Source organism: Sinocyclocheilus grahami, unplaced genomic scaffold (assembly GCF_001515645.1).
Source record: "Sinocyclocheilus grahami isolate Dianchi unplaced genomic scaffold, SAMN03320097.WGS_v1.1 scaffold53.1, whole genome shotgun sequence".
NCBI lineage: Eukaryota > Metazoa > Chordata > Actinopteri > Cypriniformes > Cyprinidae > Sinocyclocheilus > Sinocyclocheilus grahami.
In genome coordinates this window covers 1,692,036-1,716,296 of record NW_015505232.1, presented here as the reverse complement: position 1 = coordinate 1,716,296, position 24,261 = coordinate 1,692,036, and the positions used below count along the sequence as shown (strand labels likewise).

The following is a 24,261-nucleotide window of genomic DNA, read 5'->3' as shown; positions in this document are numbered from 1 at the left end:
ATTCGTTTCAACGTATTTGTGCGAATCAGGATTTTCTGCTATGACATTCATCAAGAACAAATATCGTTCACGTCTTCAAGTGGAGGATGACCTTCGTCTGTTTCTGACGTCACTGCAACCACGAATTAGTCTTCTCTGCGCAGCGAGGAAAAAAATGCATACTGCTCACTAATGTAGGGATATAATTATGTAAGCATATTAATCAATAGTAGAGATATTTAAATTTTGGCGTTGTTTAAAGGGCGCGCCATTGGGTAAGTTGTGTCAAAAGGGAGGCCCACTGTCTTAGACTTTGAAAACCCCTGAGATAGGCTATTTTAGTCAACAAAGTTAGTTCGCTCTGACTTTCACAGCATTTTTTTATAGCATTCATTAAGTTAAATTAATAATGTTTATTTATGCCTGTTTATAATGCAGTAATGTTAATTTAGAACTTGAATATTAATTTCAAACTTCAAACCTATTATTATAGAAATTAACTTTAAAGCAATAAGCGCTGTAAAAGTGTGGATTATTATTTCATAATAGCTTTCTTGGCTTGGCTAATGACAACATATTTGGTCTTAACTGTAAAGTGTCTTAGTTAACCATAATAACCTTGGAGTAGAAAGACAATACATCACATACCTTCATGAGTATTTCTCCTGTTCCTCTCAGATTGTTTCTGTTATGAATTTTCAGTACCCAGATGCACCGTGTCGTTCGGGAGGATGGAGTGCAGATAAGCGGCCGGATGAGGCTCAGGTTTGTGTAGATGTTTCATCATACATTCAGAGGCTCGAATCATTTTCCTGCAGGTTTCGCAGAGCGCAGGATGAGGAATGACGACATTTATTTAGGGCTTCATATGTCATATTTCCGAGGCTCGCAGCATGCTGTGATCATCAGTTTCAGAGCGTTTGCAGTGATATAAATGTGCATACTTGTATCTTAATTTACATAAACATCCCGGCGTCTGCTGAGAACTTTGTCATTGCGAGCACGCGCACAGACCCTTAGGCCGCTGCGCCCGTGTCCGCATTCCGCAACCTCACGTGGGCAGTGGCGATAAAGTTCAAGGCGCGAGCTAAGAAGTTGTGTGCAGTGTGGATTGGGGTAAATTGAAGCATTAAGCTGCCATCACTTCTGGCCGTGTGCAGAATCAATAGATGCATCCTGAAAGTGGTTGCAGAAGTAATTTACTCAGCGCTGGTCACAACAGATAGGCAAATTCAGCTCCAGCACTCAGGGCTCCCACACACACACAGCACGGCCTACTGAAGAATGTGCTGATGAAGGCTTTTCCAAATAGCTGCACTTACCAAGTGTGTGACTAGACTTTCGATTAAGATGACAAAGCCGGAAGCAACAAGGACTGTAATTTAATCCAGTGCAAACACGAGGCTCTGTACCTCGAGTAAGATCATCCTTTGAAGTCCATTTAGTTTCAAGATAGATCCGTCTTGGTCGGGCCAACGTTTAAAAGCCAAGATGATGGATTAAATCCACAGCAGAACTCATTTGTGTTTGAAGGGTTTATGAAATATCACTAATGCTATCGCGGAGAGATTATATCAGATTTGCATTTCCTTGACCCTGTGTTTGACTGCTGCTTTATTCAAGGTCTATTCAGATCAGATATAAATAGAATGATCTCAACAGTCCTTAGGATTAATATGTTGTATTTAAAGACTCTAACGTGGGCGTTTTCTACACTTAAGTATGCATTAGCCATATCATGAACTAACAATGAACAACATTGTTGAGTTTTTTAATGTAGGTTAAGGGTAGTTGACTTATAAATACAGGCTATTTTCTATAACTCAGGGCTTTTCAGTTCCATTCGTGGATTCAGTTACAACCCAGAAAGTCTTCAGAATAACCGAATAATTACAAGCAGGGTTTTTAATTAGGGTTATAACTAAAATCTGCTGGTCCTGGCCCTCCAGGAACCGTATTGTATAGCCCTGTCAATGTAAGAAGCGGCTCATTAGAGTAATTCGCTTGGGAATCAGACAATCCTGGCCGTGCTGTATGGTTTAGTTTCTGAAAGAAACGGCTCACGGGAGTCATTCATTCAGAAATCAAACTACCCTTGCTGAGCTATATGTTTTGATTCACTAAAAAGAACCAGGGCACAAGAGCCATTTGCTTAGGGATCAGACTTTCCTGGCTGTGCTTTGTGTTGTTGATTCACTAAAAAGAACTCATGAGAGTCGTTTATTTGTAAATCAGCATGCCCTGGCCTTGCTGTATGTTTTTGACTAACCAAAAAGGACCAGGGCATGCGAGTCATTTGTTTGGGAATAAGACTTCCCTTGCTGCCCTTTATGTTGTTGATTCACTAAAAAGAACTGACTCATGAAAGTCAATCGTTCGGGAATCTGACTACCCTGGCTGCACGGTAAGTTTTTGATTCACTAAAAAGAACCGGCTCACATGAGTCATTTGCTCATGATTTGGACCACACTAGGTGTCAAAGGCTATGCTTCATGTTTGTTTAAGCGTATAGCTGCTGAGGATAACTTAGTAGAATTTTAAGGGAATTGTAGCTACTTGCTTTGGTTTTATTCCTCATTGCAGTCTTTTTTTATTGAATTTCCTTAGTCGTGTCCCTGAAGATTCAGCAGTGAGCACAGCTCCTGGAACGGTAGCGAATGCATTTACATACGAAATGCAATGAAGTGAATAAAATCCATTTGTTCAAATCTGACATTGTCTTAACCAGTTGCATAGAGTGAAAAGAAATTTGGTCACTCATGTTTTTATATCTGTGCCATTGTGCGGAGTAAGCTAAATCGAGCTGCACATAACTATATATTCTGATTATTGTGTTATATCTTGTTGTCTTTTTTTCTCGCTGTCAGTACTTGGTGTTGCTTAAATAGTACATCATTCTTTTAAAAGAGCAAGGAAAATCTGATATGTCCTCCCACTGATTAGTTATTAAAACTTAAAATTCAACATTGAAATAAGAAATAATGCATTGTATCAACTTAAAATGTTCATGCTTGACTTAAAATTATAAGTTTAGTTAACTTTAAGTTCGATATCTAACTAATTACAGGAAGCATTAGTTAAAACTTTCATAACCTATTCATTTTACAGCATGCATATTTCAGTTGGTACATTTGAGGTGACCCGCTGTTGACATAATCCGACTTGACAGGAAATCCCTCCTTTCATAAAAAAGGTTTGATGGACCAAAAAAAAAAAGATGCCGCCTCAGTTTTAATGACCACACAGCTTTCCCACACACTGTTTTATTCAACACTTATTTTGTAATCATGATTATTTGATCAGTGTAATTGCTCTGATGCACAGCTCAAGTTAAAGTTTCACTCTGAACGTTCTGCAGGCTCATCCGTCGACGGGAGGCACTTCCTGAACCAATTAAGTGATGTAAACGTTTACGCCAGACATTCAGGGGGGTTGCGGGAAAGAGAAGCTTACTTAAAACAGTGAGCTTAAACATATGGCAGCCTTAAAATAAACAGAACATCAGAACAAAAAAAGAATTGAATCATACTCCCACCAGAATGTGGAGTTTATGCGCAATGATGTATAGAACAACAACAACAACACATTGTTTGGAGGTATAAAAGAAGCTTCTAACATCAGAGCGTCTGAATTCACAGGACATGTACGCACGTAAACACATTTATTATCCATGAAGTGTTGAAATGATAAGCTCACATTTAATACGCATTGAGAAAATAAAGTACTGGGATTTACATTCTGGTCTCTGGCATGTAAACTATGCTGTCCACGTTAGCAAAGCTCCTGAAGAACTCTCCACACATGCAGTTTGGCCATGTGTGTTTTTACACATTCGCATTGCGTTGGAAAAAATCACAAAGCAAGAAATCGTAAAGACGAGAGACCACATAAGGAGAAGAGAGATGTAATAAAAAACAGTTTAGTGCACACAAGTGAAATCTATCTTACAGAATCCTTAGAAAAGCACAGAATGATAATTGAGCGACGACCTCCGGAGGATAATTCATCCTCGTTTAGATCTCTTTATCAGCAGAGAAACACTGGGGTTGGCATTGAACAGACACCCTTGTGCTTTGGGCCACAGTAGAAGAACTGCTAAACGGCCCAAGTTTGGCTCCTTGTTAAGAAAAAAACTAACACAACCCTCAAGGTTCTCCCACAGTTCCAAGTTCCTGCATGGAACAGATTAGATCGGCTCACCGTGATATAGTCAATGTGGATGGACTCCTGATTGTCATGATATGAAACGACGTCCAAGGTTTGGTTTCCCTCTCGTTTTCAGTTTTCAAACTCGCAAGTCTTCCACAAACAACATGAGATCTAAAAAACACGTTACTTTTCAAAATATACAGAAAAATTAGCTTGAAATGTCACTATTGTCTTTCCAAGCTTGCGACGTTTGGATTTGTTCACGAATGATGCATGAAGCACAGGTGACTCACCTTTAGTGTTCGTCCAAAAGCATGTATGATGTTCAGTCCTCTAGTTAAACGTGCGTTTGCATTCGTTTCTGTAGCGGTCGAGTTAGGTCCGAGTTCTGGGACGATGACTGTGAGTAGTGGGACGAAGACGACACCGAGGCTTTGCTAGCTTTGTCGAACTGCACGTATCCGTCCTGCTTGCTGTAGCTGCTGACGCTGCTGTCGCACTGCGTGTCCTGGAACGAGCTGGAATCGCTGAGCGATCCCCTCTGAAACTCACGTTCGCACAACTCGATGGAGCTGCTGCCCATTCCCAGAACGAAACGCTGGCTGTAGTCATATAGGCGGTTGGGACCGGCGCCCAGTGTGTTGTAAATGTTGGTGTAAGACATGCCGGTGGGGACGCGGTGTTTTCCGAGGGTTGCTGTGGCGGGGTTTCGGACCTCTGTGTTCTGGTTGGCTGTCAGGGATATGGTCGGGGTCGGCTGTTCTTTGAAGGTGTTCACACTGTAATATCCGTTGGTTGGATCCTAATAGAAATACATAAATACATTTCATCAATCATTGAATTATTCACACATTTTTTATGCAAATGAGCCATAGGTAAAAGAGTGACCATGTATATGTAAATGATGCCAGCACTTATAGTATAGGCTTATGGAAGCTTATACACTGAAAAAAATTATACTACATTTTTTTTAAGGAAAGTGGGTTGCAAACAATTGACTTTAGCTACATTTAAATAAAAAAGTTGAAAGTTAGTCAACTAAATTTGTTTATTTAAATGTAGCAAAAATAAATTGATTGCAACCACTTACCTTAAAATTTCAAAAAATCATTTTTTCCCAGTGTATCTGCCAGGTAATTGTGACTTTTTCTCACACAATTCAGTTTTTTTCTTACAATTCTGAGAAAAATAAAGTATGAAAGGCAAGATATACATTTACAATTAAGGGAAAAAGTCTTAATTGCGAGCTATAACTTGCAATAGAAGAAAAGTCTGAATTGTGAGATATAAACTAAATAAATAAAGCTTGTTTTCAACCTCAAAAAAAAAAAGTAATAGTGACTTTTAAACTTGCAATTCTGAGGTTAAAACTCCCAATTCTTACTTTTCTCATAAATGCAAGAAAAAAGTCAGAATTTCTTTCTGCAAGGGAATAAAAAAAAAGAAAGTGCAACTTTTTATCTTGCAATTCTGAGTTTATACCTCAAAATACCTCAAGAAAATCTGAATTGCGAGAAAAATATCAGAATTTTGAGATTGAACTTGAAATTAGCACGCTTGAAAAGAAGAAAATAAAAAAAATGTTGCACATAAGGTAATTGTGACTTTTAATCTTATAATTCTGAGTTTTAAAAAAAAGTCTGAATTGTGAGATAAGAAATCACAATTACCTTTTCTATTATGTGAGGGAAATCAGACAAAACAGGCTTTTAGCACTGAAATGCCACGCTAAATAAACCATTTAATGAATTCTCGCCCCAAAGTAGTCAATGAATCATTAACACATCAAATGAATCGCTTTCTCTTTTTGTTTTTCTCATTGTTTTTGTAGGCATTTCGCTGGATGTTTCCATGAAGCTTGTCATCAAATTAATCTATTTATCCCAAGTCTGTTAGCACAATTATTCATTTTAACAAGCAATTATTTATATATTACAGGACTTTTACAGTATATACTTTCAACTTGAATTCAAAGCAAAATGAGGGAAAGAGTAAAAAGAAACTGTAATGTTCCTCTCATGTATTTGTAAGCTGTAAAAAGCCAAGGTCAAGTTCAGCTCACACTAATTATAGGCAGCGTGACGTGGAAATTAGGGAACAGACTGATAACTGTCCCACACTAAGAAGATTACATGGTTTAGTGGTGTGAAACAGTCATCTCCAGCATAAACAGTCAAATCCTGTTATCAGCTAATTAAATGGGCCTTGACGATTCATGTCGGCATTAAATATGTGAAATAATCTCTCCATAAATTTCACTCACATTTGAATTTTGGCCAGTTTCTATATAGATAACATATATCTCTCGCTCTCTCTTTTTAATCCTAGCGGTCTTGTGGGAATGCTGAGGTGAAATAATCAATAATTGACTTTCAATGCTGTCAGTCAAGGCCGAACATCTCTGAATCTCGACTGAGGGCCAATGGCTTAATCATACTGGATGGAATGGAATATTTGAAGACTGAGAGATGATGATGCCATGTTTTGCCATGGAGAGATTGTTAAGGCAGGTGAAAACAAGATGATCAACTCGATTTTTACATTTTCTGAAGAAAATCTGACTGGTGCCAGTGCAAAACTCAAAGCAACTGGACTGAGCCTGTTTCCAAGTCGCTATGATATTCTAGTTTGTAAACAGCACTCGTATTTAGTTCTCTCGCACAAGTTTTACATTTACCTGAGAAAGGTAAATGTAAATTTGCATTCTCTCGAGAAACTTGGTTCTCTTTGCGTAAGTTTTGTATTCCCATAAGAAACTTTGCGTTCTCTTTGCTAAAGTTTTGTATTCCCATGAGAAACTTTGCATTCTCTTTGCTAAAGTTTTGTATTCCCATGAGAAACTTTGCATTCTCTTCGGAAAAGTTCTTTATTTCCCTAAGAAACTGTCATCTTTTTGCAAAAGTTCCTACAAGCAACAGTGTGTTCAGCAAGCCCACGATTCACCATTTATGTACTGTAAATTCAACGAGTTACATGCATACGTTTAATATTGATGGTAAAGAATAAAAGAAAGAAATTCATAAATCTTTGGCGCAAAGTCTAAAATCCTAAAAACCCTTGGGTCATTTTTTTTTCTTCTAAATGATGTAGGTTAGTTTTACTGTTGCAAGACAATCCATTTATAATATAGTATCTCAAAATATTATTTTTATTGTAAGTCATACTTATCTAAAGGAAAGTAGATGTTGTTTTATCTTTGATAAATTTGTTCCTCTCTGTAAATGCGACTCAGTAGGCAGTCACAAAGCAAAGTTTCCATTTCTGGTTAGTTACGCTTGCCTTAGCAAATATGACTTTTGAAGGATGCTTTGTCTTAAATGTGCAATTTGCAAAGATCCTAACAAGTCCTTGAAATATTGAGCTTTTGAAATGGTCTGAAAGGCTGAAAAGTTCCAGACTGAAGTCTAGCCAAACAGCATTCATTAAACGAATTAGCATGCACATTCTACCAAATGCCCCAGTACTTCTCAATTACCAGAGGGTATAATGAAAACTTGGGCTCTGGAGATCTGACATGCAGTCAGTCAGTATGACAACAGGTCCATTTGTGAACATTTCTATAATGGACCCTTGTAAAGAAAAAGAACATGGCAAGGAATTCTGAAAAAGTCAGAGAGCAAGAGTTCCCACAACTCTGCTTTATTAGATTCTGTGAGATTACGCGGCTGTTCTATTAAATCTGTTTTTTATGAGTATGATGGAGAAATGACTCTCTGGGGTTCTTTAATGGTGACAGATGTGAGTCCTGCAGAGTTCTCCCCCCTTCTCTCCATCCCTCTGTTCATCACCTTAATGTGCTGTAGCTCCCTCTCCTCCTCCTGCAAAACCTCCAACTGTTTCAACACCGACTCTTGCTGAAACTCGGATCGCTCCATCTAAAAGCCGAAAGAGAGAAAGTGAGATGATGCAGTAGACGTGTGCTGAAGCACCAGTGACTGGTATTAATTTCAGCCCGTAAGCATGTACACAAGAATTTCAGCATCCAGCAAGAACAGAAATTCCCTCAAAGCTCAGGTCTGATCCGAACCCGGTCAAAGTTCAAGGATGCTGCAGTGCTGCAGGGGAAGAGGCGAAGGAAGACTGTTCATGTTCACACTTAGGGTGTCACATTAGTGACATTTTGAGCAAAAAGTGGTCCAATGTATAACAGCTCACACTATGTTCACTTTAATACAGAGCAGTAATCTGTAGTTCAAATGACCAACTTGAAAATGATCAAAATCTGTTTGGGAAAGTTTTTCGCTGGATTCCTATTGGAATGACTCAATTTCACCCACAAAATTTCAAAGCAATGGTAAATGCGACTGTACCTTTACAGCAATAATGTGATTGGAATTTGTCAAATGTGACAGCACACTAAAGGCTGAGAAAAGCGTGGCTTTATGCAAATGAGCCGCAATTCTTCATGCAAAAGATTCAGCGACAACCAATAGTAGTGAAGACATGATCCTTCCTCTTTGAGATCTAGTCGATAGGCAGGCACATGATAAAATATGATATGAGGGAAAACGGTGTTGAAATTGACATCATTCTGAGTAAGTTTAATTCATGCATTTATAATCGTTCATCTTGCTTGTGATTTGGTGTATTATGCACTGCTATAATTTATATGCAAACACTTCCGCTTCCGCATTCCACTTTGTTCACTTCCAGAACAAATATTAGGAAAAACATTACTTTTCAAAATAGAATTCAGTCTTATTTTTATTGGCAATGCATCTCATTTGTGAGCAGTTGCATAGTAATGTGAGGGCATCTAGGGAACATCTACTAGCAACCAGCATTACAGCAACAAAAAATGAGGCAAACGACAGCAAGATACACTATCATATCTTGCATCTTCAAGATGAAATGTCTGAATGTACTCAAACTCATCTAGCTTGACTTTGATACTCTATAGGAGCCAATTTACACTTGCAGTCAGAGCTGTTAACATCAGATTATCCGAGACGGATGCTTAAACCAGATGTAAAGGAAGTCAGAGAGAAGAGTGAAGAGGGGGGGTTTGGAGTGCCAACTCACCATCATTTGCTTCATGTTGCCGTGGTCTTCCGGTTCTCTGGCTGCGTTATGGTCCTTATGAACAATCTCCACTCGGATGTCGTTTTTAGCAGATACAACCCCTTTGAGATCTGGCGGAAATCGTTCTGATTAGCCACGGTGATGCGAACCACACTACATCCTACAGCTTCCGCTGAGCTTTGACATGATTCTGAATATCCCTTCACACACTCGTGAACATGCAGCAATCACTCGTGAACAACATGCATGTCTATATTTTCCCAGAACCTGTCCGCTAAGAGGTGATAGAAGGGCTTACTTTCGCTTTTTAACGTGCCGGAGAGCTCTCGCTGCCGAGAGGAGAGGGACACTGGGAGTGATGACATCACCAGGTGCATGTCCTCTGTGGTGCACGGTCACAGCATGCAAAGAAAGAAATATCACTTGTTAAAAAATTAGGTCTTTACAGTCCTGGCCAGATAAAGTCAGGCTGCTGTTGGGAAGGAGCAGGAGCTCACCGCTAATGGAGGCAATTTGCGAAAGGCAAGATAAGACAATAAAGACCTCAGATAGACTAAGACGTGAGGTGCAGGTGTGCTCTTATCACTGTGTGGTACAGTGCTGGGGAAGCTACTTGGAAAATGCGGCTTGCTGAGCTACAGGTACCTTGAAGTAGTTAAACTACTGTCAACTACTGTCTCCCTTTTGAACACATGTACACCGCCATTCAAAAGTTTGGAATCAGTAAGATTTGTAATGTTTTTTAATGGAGTAGGTTATGCTTATCAAAGCTGTATTTATTTGATCAAAAATATAGAAAAAACATTTGTTGTGAAATATTATTGCAATTTCTAATATTGGTTTCTTATATTAATATACTTTAAAATATAATTTATTTCTGTGACACAGCGCTTAATTTTCATCAGCTATTACTGCAGTCTTCAGTGTCACATGATCCTTCAGAAATCATTCTAATATTCTGATTTATTATCAGTGTTGAAACTGTTGTGCTGCTTAATATTTTTTTGGAACTTGTGATACTTTTTTCTTTGATTCTTTGATGAATAAAAGCTTTTCTAACAATACAAGTCTTTACTATCCCTTTTATCCATTTAACACATCCTTGCAGAATAAAAGTATTAATTTGCAGAATTAAAAGTATTAAAAGAAAAGAAAGAAAAAATGTACTAACCCCAAACTTTTGAATAGTAAGTGTATATTGTAACACAAAATTTCTATTTTGAATAAACACTGTTCTTTTTAAACTTTTTATTTATAAAAGAATCCTGAAAAAAAAATCACAGGTCCCAAAAAATATTAAGCAAACTGTTTTCAACATTGATTATAAAACTGCATATTAGAATGATTTCTGAAGGATCATGTGACACTGAAGACTGGAGTAATGATGCTGAAAATTCAGCTTTGATATCACAGGAATGAATTACATTTTAAAAGACAAAAAAATTGAAAACAATTATTACAATATTTTAATAATAATATTTATGTTTTTACTGTATTTTTGGCCAAACAAATGCAGTCTTGGTAAGCATAAGAGACTTCTTTCAAAACATAAAAAAAAATCTCACTGACCTCAAACTTTAGAACAATAGTGTGTATATATATATATATATATATATATATATATATATATATATATGTAAGTATGTATAGACATGTGCAACATTTTATTTAATTCTTTTGGTTAAAAATCAGATCGATATTTCTATAGCAAAATTACAATGTGGATCTCAGTTATGGTGATGTTATGACTATTAAACAACTATTAAAACTAAAAGACTACATTATTTAGACAACTAAATAAAAACACAGTGATAAATGGCTAAATCTTGTAATAATTATTTAATTTTATATTTTATTATATTTATTTCAGACTTTCCTGTAAGGCTTTGTACAATATAATCCAAAAATGATGTAGTGTTTTGTCATACTACAATGCTAATTGTTGAAAAAACAACTTATTATTGGAAAACAGCACTAATTTGACAACATCCGAGTTGCCATCATGCTACAGAAAAAAAAGTGGTTAAGCGGCGCTCCTTTTAATTAGCTATACTCCAACACTTTTGTGCATGTGTGGATAAAGTCGTGCTACATGGTGCAACACAGCGTCACAAGCTGAGTCTAAAAACGGGGGGTGTCTCAGTGGACGTGTGGTGCGAGTCGCCTCTGTGTTTCTGTCTCTGTTGAAACAACGAGCGCACTTACTCCTCTGCAGTCGAGCGCAGCAGAAAGCCCCCAGGGTCCCAATGAGGACGATGAGAGCCAGGAAAGCTCCCACTGCAACCCCGATGATGACGGCCAAGCGCAAAGACCCTGAGGAGAACACAGAACCGCTGGGATCATCAGACAACCAGTGACAGAACGTAGAAGTGAAGCAACGTGCACAGTCCAGATCAGGAGTCTGTTTATCACTTGAGGAGACATAATGAACAGTCTTCCATTAAGTCCTATGGGAATGAGCTGACCTCTTTGAATAACTCAGCTCGGCACCTTGGGAGTCGGCTTTACTAGAGGAAAATGGGCCAGTATTTGAATAAAAAATACCATCTAATTTAATTTAAATATTTCAAAGAAATCATAAAGGCGAGTAAAAAGGATTAAGGGCTGTTTAAATTAGATTACAAATGGAAGTTCTGAATATGTCAGAATTCCATTAAGGAAATCCACAGATTTAAGTAGGTGACATTTACCTGAATAAACAGACTTTGATCCAGTCTTTGCCCTAATGCTCTGAAAATCAAGTCGGGGTACTTAATCACTGCGAGACGTGAGTAAAACACACTCACACACACTCGAGGCACCATGTCCTAACCAGACCCAACACGACACACAATAAAAGCTATCTTTTCCAAGTTAATCAGAATTTTTATCCTCAAAAGATCTTAAAAGGAAACATGAACGTTAAAATTGTGAACTCAAAGCGAACGAACATCTTCATATTTCACGACAAAGATTGCATCAGTCACTCAGTATGTACTTTTAATAATATTAAAATGGTTTAATATTAATGAATTAGATTAGCGAGAGCGGCGACAGCCCGCCCGTGCTCTCTCCTGATTGATTTTCGAATAATTCCGTCACGTCTCTTAGCTGTCACGGCTGGTCCGAACAGACAAATTGCTTGTGGCTGGAATCTAAATCTGTTGCAGTGTGGTTGGTTAGGATGCAGTGTAACTTGATTGTTACCTTGCTCTTTAAGGCGAATGATCTCCGTGTCAGAGCCGAAACTGTTCCATGCAGTGCAGTTGTAGATGGTTTGGAAGTCAGCAGGAACGATGTTGCTCATGGTGAGGGTGGAGATGACACCATCCTCTGTGCTCACGGTCTCCACGGTATAACGGCCCGATGTTCCTGATTCTAGCACTGTCTCTTTCCATGACCATGCCTGCATAAAATATAAGCATAAACAATAAGTAAATAATGGGGGAGGGGGATTACTTACTATTGCAAAGTTCAGGAACACAAGTAAAGCAACTCAGTGCTGTTTTGCTATTATGACATTCTCTGTTTTTCTAAAGTCGAACCACAAGCACAGCAGGTCAGGTGGATTAATGCACTTTTTTAGTTCAGACAGGCCTAGGCTGAAAAAATGCTTTTACGGTTCAGTCCATTCAGCCTCTTCCCAGCATGCATCGGGACATGAATAATTAATACGGTTGCACTGTCTGACGGTTTGCCAATTTGATTTACACTCGTTGTCCTGTGATGTCAAGAGGAGTTTGTTCCTCTATTTAAAGTGATTGATCGTTTCATATACCAAGTGTTGAAGGTCTGTGTGTGGTGGTATTTCACAAGAGTGAAATTTTCACCTTGTGAGTGATCATGTGCTGTTGTCAATAGTTTAGGACAATGAGCACTTTAGTCTCCATAACGTTAATTTCCCTTAGAAAACACGAGATAGGGCATATAATTAAATTAACAATTTGTATCCATGTAAATACAGGAAACAATTTCCACTGAACTCTTCTTTGAGCTGCTTGCTGTAATTATGTGAGGTAAAATTACAGCAGAAGTCATGGCAACTTGACCTTTTAAGTTCAATCAAGACATTTAATTTAAAATGAAACATTTTTTATTAAAGTTTTATGTATAGTTTTTTTTTACAGTCCACACATCTAGAAATTAGACACACACCCACACATACAGTGTGTGAACCAGAGTAATATAAACCCAGACACACACACGATAAATCCTTTTTAAAAGATCTTCAATGCTTTAAAAGGTCTGTTTAATGCATTGAAGTCTAAAAGCATTAAACCCCATTCATGGAGCCATATTTTGCACCTCTTAGTTGTTTATCACCTAAATAGACAGACAGACAGTAGTCTTGAGTAGCCAGACTCAGGACTAGTTTTGTTCACTTAAATCTGGCTCAGAACTGACCATTTAGACCAAAAGGAACCATGTGACCAACATGTAAAGTGACCAACAACGGTTCATTTTTAACATTTAGAAACAGATAAATATAAAATGAGACAATTTTTTAGAACAAACCTGATTTTACAATGACATTATTACACCATCATTTAAAAGTCTGGGTTCGGTAAGATTTAAAAAAAAAAAAAATGCTTTTGAAAGAAGTTTCTCATGCTCACCAGGGCTGCATTTATTTGATCAAAAATACAGTACAAACTGTATTATTGTGAAATCTTACAAAAAATTAAATGAACAGCAACACCCTAGCAACCGACCCGGGTACCTTATCAACCGCATAGCTACACCCTAGCAACTGCCCTGGGTAGCCTAGCAACCACCTTAACAACCACCCCAGTTAGCCTAGCAACCATCATAGCAACCACTCCAAGTACCATAGCAACCACCTAGAATACCCTAGCAACCACTCTGAGGTCCTTAGCATCTATCTATCTATCTATCTATCTATCTATCTATCTATCTCTGACAGACTGTATTGCCTTCAAAACATTCAAACGTCAAGCTTTTAAAACCATTTTAAACTTCTAAATATTTCAGACTGAAAACCATCAAACTTAAAACTCTTTTAAACTTCTTAAACTTTTAAAACTTTTTTCAAAATTTCTTGTCCGGCTTTCTCAAGCCATCTTAAAGTTTGTCTTGACGGACTTTTTAATCTAGTATATTTTAAAATGTAATTTATTCCTGTGATTACAAAGCTGACTTTTCAGCATCATTACTCCACTCTTCAGTGTCACATGACATTTTTCAAGGATCATTCTAATATGCTGATTTGCTGCACAAGAAATATTGCTTATTATTATTAATGTTTAAGAACAGTTGTTTTCATTATTATTTTTGTGGAAACCATCATAGTTTTTTAGGATTCTTTGATGAATAGAAAAGATCAACGTTATTTGAAATATAAACCTTTTTTTAAGAATATTAATGTCTTTACTGTCCCTTTTAATCAATTTAATGCACCTATTAATTTCTTTAAAATCTTACTGACCCCAAACTTTATGGTAGAGTATACAAATATTATTATTATTATTTTAATAATATTATTTAAGTAAATAAACATTAAATACTAGATTTGTATATTACTGACATGACTGAGAAATATCTGACCACTAAATATATTGACAGATGGATTAATAAAAACAAAGCTGAATGCATACATACAGTACATATTATTATATAAATATTATTATTATTACTGAATTTTTATAAATATTTAGACAATATTATAATATATTTATAAAATAATTCTATCCAACTAAATGGAAATGAAATATTGATTTGAATATCACTGACGTGATTCAGAAATAAATGATCACAGAATACAGGTAGCTGGATGGATAGATAGAACTCACAATGCGGTCTGGAGGAGGGGTGCTGCGGATGAAACACTTGATCTGGCCCTTCTCCCCGTACAGAGCCTGCTGCGTCTGTGTGCTGGAGATGGTGGGAGGCCCTGAAACAAACAACAGACTGTCAAGCTTCCTGTCTGACAGCTGAACCGCCTGCACACCACATCAGCACACATCCTTCCTGGGAACAGAGATGACAGGACATACGCTTCTGTTTTCATGATCTCCAATCTGGTTTTGATGATCTTCTCTCTTAAGATGAGGTGGAAGAGTAAAGAATCAGGGACAACCTTTTGCATGCGGTATTCCACTGCTTCTTAGTCATTGACCGCTCACAATTAAGTTTACAACCAGCCAGCGAGTATTGAAATCAAGTCATTGACATTCTTTGCAGCACAAACATGCTTCCATTCTATGTAAATTAGGCTCATTATAGACCAATTATAGGTTTGTAAACATTCAGGATGCGCGCGCATCATGGTTGCAGAAAACCCGGGAGAGATAGCCTTTACGGCTAGAAAATTTCACAGATACGGTACAAAATAGATAGGTTTAAAAAGATTATAAATTATATTGATTAGATGTCATTTTCAAAATGTTCTCTGCATATTACAAGAGCTTGTCACCCAGCGATAAGCACTGTTATTCAAGGAAATTGACTTTAGAGAGTGGGATAGTCTTACAGATCCGAAACAGGGATGACGTTTGTTGTGGGCGGAGCCTATCTGGAGGCAGAAAATTACGGTTTTCAAGTGGCAGTCTATGGAGCCATGGAATAAAAGAATTTTAAAAAAGCCAATTTGATTTTATATTTCAAAATTCGGACTTTATTCTCGCAATTCCAAGATTATATCTCACAATTCTAATAAGAATAAACAACTCGTCATTCTCTCTTTTGCCCTCAGATTTGACAAACTCACTATTTATGAGTTAAGTCGAGTTATAAAGTCCGAATTAGGAGATTTAAACTTGCATTTGCGAGAAAAAAATTCACAGAATTGTGAGATAAAATAAATAAATGTTATGTAAAAATGTTAATAGTAGGGTTTAACGTTAAATAATATTTCATGCTGTAACTGTAGGGCTAATACAATACGTCCCCTATGAACAGCATATGTAAATATTATGTAGACCTATTGTTTAAATTGAATTTATGCTTTAAAAGTAGAGTAATCATAGCAGTTTTCATCCATAGTATGTCCATTTAAACGTCTGCGTTTAGCTTCAAATGGCGTCTTTGACGACAGTATTCTATAAAAATTATTTACATTTCGATCTTGACATCAAAAGGCACAAAAATATTTTTTTCTTTTATTCCATGGTTTTTACCCATTTATCTCCACTTGTTCCCAGTGTTTCTCTGCAACCACAATGCGCGCGCAGCTGAAAGTGACGTAACTGTGACGTCTACTCTGAATTGGTCTATAGATTGTGCCTTAGTCAAAAAACTGCACAATTTTCATCATTACGGTAAACGCAATTTCCTTAATTTAGCCTTAATTCAACAAATAATGGAAAACGGCGTTATGACCAGGCACACATCCAAGAAAAAGCAGATTCGGGTGTCTCAATTGTGAGATTTTGTCACCGCATTCACAACCTGATTTGTACATTTAATTCAGGGAATCAGGCACTTAAACAAAAAGGGAGTATGTGCAAATTAACGCCCAAATAGAGCAGCCATCAACAAACACTTGACACTTTTCTGTTTTGTACTGTGATTTGTGTGAAACGGATTATTGAAGAAAAGAAAAAAAGGGTGTGGCTTAAGTGGACTAAATGATTGGAGAAGTCTGATGTTTCACAGAAAGATCATGATGAATTTATTACAATCACAGTTTTCTACGTCAAATGACGTTAATTGATGGACTGGAGTCGTGTGGATCACTTGTGTTTTTATCAGCTGTTTGGATTCTGATCCATTGGACAGCAAGAGATGTAATGCTAAATTTCTCCAAATCTGTTCTGATAGAAAAACAAACTCATCTACATATTGGATGGCCTGAGGTTGAGTTAATTTTCAACAAACCATTCTTTAAAAAAATATAAGATATCTTATATAAATATAAAAAATAAAAATCTTAAAAAATTAAAGATATGCATGGATGAATCATTCACAATATGATCAATAGGATTTATTTAGTAAAGATAGATTTAGTAAAGATTTTCATTCCATTTAATACCGACTTCAACTTTTTCTTCATCATAGCTAAATTTTTTTTTTTTTCACAAATGCACCAAAGAGAGCTAAGGAGGGTGTTAAGATTTGTTATTCAACTTAAATTTCGGTCTGTTCCTCACTCAAAACTATCATATAACTTCAGAAGATTTGAACATGGATTGTATGGACCACTTTTATGGTGCTTTTTTGCCATTTTGGAGCTTGAAAGTTCCAGAGCTCATTATATTGAAAAGTTCAAGCAAGATATTCTCCAACAATTTAAATGTTGTGCTCCACTGAAGAAAGGCATATGAGGTTGGAATGACACGAGGGTGAGTAAATAATGACTGAATTCTCGTTTTTGGATGAGCTAGTCATTTAACTCTTCCCACTGCATCTTATTTAACAAAACTGGAAATAATGCTTAGAGTAAACTTCATCATTTCATAAATAATTAAAAGTGAAAGAAAAGGAGGAGATTAAATCATAATAAATACAATCATAACTTTTCCATTTCTCCTTCCGCAGCAGATTGAGGTCCATTATGTGTGTCTATACGAAAACAGATTTTCATTTTAATTGGAATTCGGGTGTCTCAGTGCGCGAGTACTATCCCATCAATTACAGATCCCAGCAGCGTGCAGGAGTCTTCTGTACACCGAAGCACTGTCTCTCTAGAGAGAGCGAGACAATGCTTTCGCTTTCCCCGGCACCCTCTTAATCACACGCACGCTCAAAGGCTGCAGTCGGGCAGAGGGGTGGGACGCCTTTTCCGTGCTCTTCCAGTGGCAGTCTGTTCAGATCGTGTCCTCTGGGGGAGCCAAACAAATCTGACAGGGGATCATGGCCATAAATGAGGGCTGTAATTAAACAGCTTTATCTCTCAGGCTCAGATGGGAAACGAGCAGAGAAAGGAGAGAGAGCGGGATGTGAGACCGAACCGCATGAGGAAGGTGCAGTCACACGTCTCGCTCTGTGCCTGGCTCTTGGCGATGCTCTGCTTGTACGGTGGGAGAACGGAAGGCCTGCTCATCTATTCCAACTGACTCACTTCTCATGGAGGGACATAGCGTATAATTAAAAAAAACAATAAATGACTGTTTAAAAATTAAATTGATGGTCAAGAATACATATTAATTACTACAATAAATGAACAAAAATCAACATTTGGTAATTCTGTAAACAAAAGCAAAAAAAGTCGGTAAAAAACGGCAGCTGTGATTGCCAGAATTTTACCATAAAAAAAATACGGTAGCAACATTTTGGTTTTACAGTTTTAACTTAAATTTACATTTAAATACCGTAATTTCATTAACTGATATAATGTTAATATACCAACCTATTGAAGTACTGAAATCTGTTTTGAACCTTTGTAATACACTGATAACCACCAAAAGCAGGTGGTGATGAGAAAGTCACAAGATGAACCAAAGCTGCTTTTTAATATTAAAATATATAGAAGGTGCACAGTGTCATTCACACAAACACTAAACACCATCATGGTAACACACATGAAACTGAAATAATGCAATAAACATTCATTTAATCCATTGTTCTCATTTGTAAGTCGCTTTGGATAAAAGTGTCTGCTAAATGTCTAAATGTAAATGTAAATTTAACAACATTAGATGTAACATACAACCCTAATTTACACAAGTGATAAGAAAAAAAAAAGAAGAAACAGTTATTTCGACAAATAAATATCAAATTTGAAATGTAATGCAGGGAATTCTGGGAATGTCAATTTATAGTTATTCACTGTAAATTATATGTTCTTTTTCACTTCCAAAAATGGTATACTACTGTAAAATTACATGTCATTGTTCTCATTTGTAAGTCGCTTTGGATAAAAGTGTCTGCTAAATGTCTAAATGTAAATGTAAATTTAACAACATTAGATGTAACATACAACCCTAATTTACACAAGTGATAAGAAAAAAAAAAGAAGAAACAGTTATTTCGACAAATAAATATCAAATTTGAAATGTAATGCAGGGAATTCTGGGAATGTCAATTTATAGTTATTCACTGTAAATTATACGTTCTTTTTTTTCACTTCCAAAAATGGTATACTACTGTAAAATTACATGTAATGTCCAATACAGTTTTCCACCAGATATAGTAGGGGAACTTACCGTTAACCATTTAACAGGTTTTTACTGTAGCATTTTTAGTCTTTTACTGTTAAATTCACAGTCATTTTTTACAGTGTGGAGCCCACTAGGGAGCCTCAGCAAACCTTTAAGGGGTAAATGCATTAAATATATTAAAATTAGTAATCATAAAAATTAATTCAACATACAAGCAATAAAAAGTAAGTAATGGAAAAATCTTACAGCATATATTGAGGGGTCAAAAAAGTTGAAAACCACTGCAATAAAAGCTGTAGCTGGGTCGCATTTGGTTGCATTCTATTTTGTGATTTAACAACGACCTCTCTTGTATGGTGCTACAAACATTATCATTTATCCTTTCTTCACTTTCGGCTTCTCGCAAGTAAAAAAAAAAATCATCTAATGGGTGGACAGAAAGCAGCAGAAGTTAGTGGGGCGGCAGGGAGCTGTTCAGAAAATGTTACGGGTGGTTCTCGGACACAATTTGTTGTCAATGAGCATGAAAAATATCTTAGAATGGTCACAAATTTCATTCAACAACACTTCAATAACAGAAATTGAATTCGGAGTTGTTAATGAGTGTTTATTTTGCTGTTGATTTTAAAGAGACCGAACTGAGGTTAAAAATCATTGTTAAATTCACCCTCTAGCAGACAGCAATCTGATCTTTTCGTTTTTAACTTCACTATGAAAGCCAAGCCTGAACCAGAAGCCATGATGCATTAGAGCAGAGTGTGTTTTGTTTCTTTGGATTTTTTGGAGATTAAGGTGTAGAAATTGGAGTACATTTTGAATAAGTTTAAAAGCACCTTTTTTTCTCAAATGAGGGTCACAAGCAGCATAGTGATTGCAGTGATATCGATCTGTTTCCATCAGGCGTCTCATTCATGCACATCTTTAAGGGGTCTGGTTATCAAGGATACAAAATCGTCTGTTTGTCAAAGAGATACTCTTACAGCCTAATGGACGCTAATGTGGTTATTCATTAATGATCTATTATAATATCAGTAATCATATTTCCCGTTCATCATCTGCCTAATCCATCTAATTTCTGGTATTTAAGCACTAATGTGTCTCCTGTTTATTAGCATATGGCTGCACATTTCTTAAAGAGACAGAAAATGAAAGTGCTCTCATTTACTCACTCTCATGTCATTCCAAACCTGTATGACTTTCTTTCTTCTGTAGAATGTACAATTTGATATTCTGAAGAACGCCCTTGGATTTTGGAGTAAATAATGACAGAATATTCAAGTTGAGCTGTACTGTAATGGTATAATGCCAAATAAAATTCTGTAATTTACTTACCCTTGGAACCTGATTAAACTAAAGCAAGCACAAAAATCAAATGGCTTGATAATCACAGATGAACTGGTGTCCAAAACTTGGTGTTGCTGCATTATTACCATATTCACTAAACAAAAGGTCCTAAACAAAAGGTCATCTAGAACTATCTCTGAAATTGAGGTGACTGAGCTACGTTGTCATATAGACCATAACTTTTAGGATTCTTGATTTGCATCAGGAACAGAACTTCATTTACATTATGGGCGGTTTTACAGAGTGCATAAAATATTTGGGTTTTAAATGTTCAATCTGACTGAATTCAAAGTATTTGTCAGTGCTAGATTGTGATAAAGACCTCAAGAGTGACCTTACACCCTTCATGTCATTCCAAACCTGTATTACTTTGCTTCTGTGGAACACAAAAGGCAATGTTTGGAATGTATATGCTACTTTTTCCAGTACATTTTAAAAAGTGATGATTGCTTTTCAAGTTTCAAAAAAGGCCATTAAAGTACACTGCTCTGCATCTAATTTGCTAAATAATATTCAATACTTGTTTCTTACTAATTTTGGGGTGCTGATTCCAAAATTTGTGTCTGTTTTACTCAAGCATGTCATACTCTCTCACAAAAAATAATATGCACTTCATAGCAATTTTGCTTTAGACAACCGCTTGTAAGGTAAAGAAGGCTTGTAATATCACCAGAAATACCACCACAAAGACTGATTTCGGTGACTTCGATGTCATTTTTGGAGTGTCTATGACATTTTCGGAGCTTAACATCCTTCAGACATCTCCTTTGAGTTTCAATAAAAGACACAAAGTAATACAGGCCTGAAACAGCATGAGAGTGCGTAATTGATGACAGAATTTTCATTTTTTGGCTGAACTGTTCCTTTAAGACTGGATTAGACACAAGGACCCAAGGAGGCCCACAGTCACACACGCCGACCCAGATCTCAACCTTGTAACATCACAAGAGGAAAAACAGCAAAGATTAAGAATTCATAGAGCATTGAACAGGCTTATTGCCTCATAGGAGCAAGCTGGTATTATTGCAAAGCCCTTAGGACTTAAAAGTTTCCATCAAAACAAATGGATAAAGCATACAAAGCTCCATAACACTTTTTCATGAGCTCCTCTGGAGAGAGAATAACCAATAAAATGACGCCTACAGCAAGACAAAGCAAAACAACCAAAACACATATGTATATGGCCTTTGCTAGTACAGTATTCGAGCTGCCCAGAATGGCCCGTGATCTTTTTTTTTTTTTAATTACATTTAAAGGAAAGACACTTCTTGAAGCGTGGGGTTAATCAATATGCCCGTATTGATTCAGAAACCTGGTAGAGTCCTTAAAGCAAATCACATGGCCTCATGTGCCCGAGTCTCTCATCTATTGACGAGTGAGAAGAAATGATGAGAGCGATTCAAGATCATCTCTCCTGATTATGGCACCCATATCTCTGAGGGTCATAGAACATGTCTCGGTTATTGCAAAGCTAAACAGTGTAGAAAACATTCCATTTAGCCTGAGTGAAATGTGGCCTGATCCTGTTTTTGAGAGCCTCTTCCAGCTCTTGCAAGTCAAAGCAATCAAAAGCCAAAGCAAATAAAAATTCGCTGAGGGGTCTTGATCAGACCGACAGACTGAATACAAACAAAACATTAAAAATATTTACCATTGACAGTAAGCGTGACCTCCTTCTCTCCCACTCCCACTCGCGGCACCACAGCTCGACATACGTATTTCCCAGCATCCTCCTGTCTCACTGCCTTCAGTGTCAAGGTGTTCTCGTTGCTTAGCACCTGCAAGGTAGCAGATGTTTGAAAAAAAAAAAAAACAACAACGCCAAGGTCTAAACTTCGTAGACATCATTAAAAAGTTTTCTTTTACTCGTCTTTTTTTTTTTAAGTAAATACATGAAGCAGAACTGCATCTATAATTAACCATTACTGTAGTCACAAATACAGCTTCTTTCTTGAGTTGTGACTTCATCTTGACGTCAGTTGCACGATCCTAACAGATGACGACCCAAACAAACACAATGCGCTCTACTGAGGGTCCATTAGCCCTTGAAACTCAACTGTCACAGCTGTTATCATCATCAAAAACAGATCAGTCATGTGTGTGTGCCTGATACATTCATCATGCCCAGATGGAGAGCTCAATAAAATTCTATACGTCAGGGTTATGTGCCATTCATAATTTAAGTGAGAGTGCAGTTTTAATTCCAGTAAAATTCCTAAATGCAGTAGAATTAAAGATTGTATTAATTTAAATTCAAAACTACAATTTTTTTAACTAGAATAGGTAAGTATTTGTTTTACAAAAAGTAATATATACATATATATACTGTATATACACACACTGTTGAAGTCAAAAGTTTACACACACCTTGCAGAATCTGCACCGTTTTCACACAAAAGATGTTTATATATAGTCCACAAGAGAAAATAATAGTTGAATTTATAAAATTTACCCCGTTCAAAAGTTTACATACACTTGATTCTTAATACTGTGTTGTTACCTAAATGATCCACAGCTATCTTTTTTGCATTTACATTTACATTCTTTTTTGTTTAGTGATAGTTGTTCATGAGTCCCTTGTTTGTCCTTAAGCCTGCTGTTCTTCAGAAAAATCCTTCCACAAATTCTTTGGTTTTCCAGCATTTTTGTGTATTTCAACCCTTTCCAACAATGACTGTATTATTTTGAGATCCATCTTTTCACACTGAGGACAACTGAGGGACTCATATGCAACTATTACAGGAAGTTCAAACGCTCACTAATACTCCAGAAGGAAAACCTATGCATTAAGAACTTTTGAACAGAATGAAGATGTGTACATTTTTCTTATTTTGCCTAAATGTCATATTTATTTCCATTTAGTACTGCCCTTCAGAAACTTACATGTTTCCCAGAAGACAAAATAAGTTACAATAAGTTACCCTGATCTTCAAATTCAAAACGTTTATAAATTCAACTGTTAGCTTATTTTCTCTTGTGGACTATATGTAAACATCTTTAATGAGAAAAATATTCAGGTCAGTACTAAATAAACTAAATAGGTTTATTTAGGTCAGTATTAAATAAACTAAATAACATGCATTTTGTATGATCCCTCTTATTTTGGTAAAATAATTAACATTTTGCAGATTCTGCAAGGTGTATGTAAACTTTTGACTTTAACGTATATACGTGGGAGAACTTGCACAATTGGTGGCTGACTAAATACTTTTTTGCCCCACTGTATGGTTCAACGAGGTCTTGTTTTGAAAGATTTGAAAAAAGTTAAAAACTTGAACTTAAAGGAATACTTCAGAATATATCAGCCTTTCAGAAAGGTTTTTTATTGTTAATATAAAAATATAAATATTAGATGAACATTTTTTGAACAAAAATTCTAAATGTTCAAAATGTTGCACCTGTCATGGTTTAATGAGATAACATGAAGCGGCCCGTGTTTAGCTGCATTGTAAATAAATGAGCTTGAGCCAATGAAAGTGAGACAATGTTTGCTCATCCCTGTTGCAAGTTTTATGAGCAGTGCAGAGCAAAGTACATACGACTCCATGGCCCCTTTTCATCCAGACAATGGTGAGCGAAGGGTTTCCAATCCAAGCGCAACTGAACACTGCATCAGATCCCCGATCCACCTGAAGGCTCTGGGGTTCAGAAGCCAGACGGGGCCCAACTACAACAAAAATACAAACACAAATTCATTCACTTTTGGTATATGCAAAAGAATATTCACAAA

General features: G+C 36.7%; 1 protein-coding gene across 1 annotated transcript in view; it reads right to left on the bottom strand.

Annotated features, from left to right (window-relative positions):
• The window catches only part of kirrel3a (kirre like nephrin family adhesion molecule 3a), a 149,204-nt gene that overhangs the window by 5,411 nt on the left and 119,532 nt on the right, over positions 1-24,261 (bottom strand). The window contains exons 8-16 of the mRNA XM_016269589.1: positions 24,071-24,198; positions 22,183-22,309; positions 14,940-15,040; positions 12,337-12,535; positions 11,356-11,463; positions 9,449-9,532; positions 9,151-9,260; positions 7,917-8,003; positions 4,422-4,930 (exon numbers count right to left, since the gene is read on the bottom strand). Coding sequence (XP_016125075.1) covers positions 4,466-4,930; positions 7,917-8,003; positions 9,151-9,260; positions 9,449-9,532; positions 11,356-11,463; positions 12,337-12,535; positions 14,940-15,040; positions 22,183-22,309; positions 24,071-24,198 — 1,409 coding nt within the window. The 3' untranslated portion in view covers positions 4,422-4,465. The remainder of the gene's footprint in view (positions 1-4,421; positions 4,931-7,916; positions 8,004-9,150; positions 9,261-9,448; positions 9,533-11,355; positions 11,464-12,336; positions 12,536-14,939; positions 15,041-22,182; positions 22,310-24,070; positions 24,199-24,261) is intronic.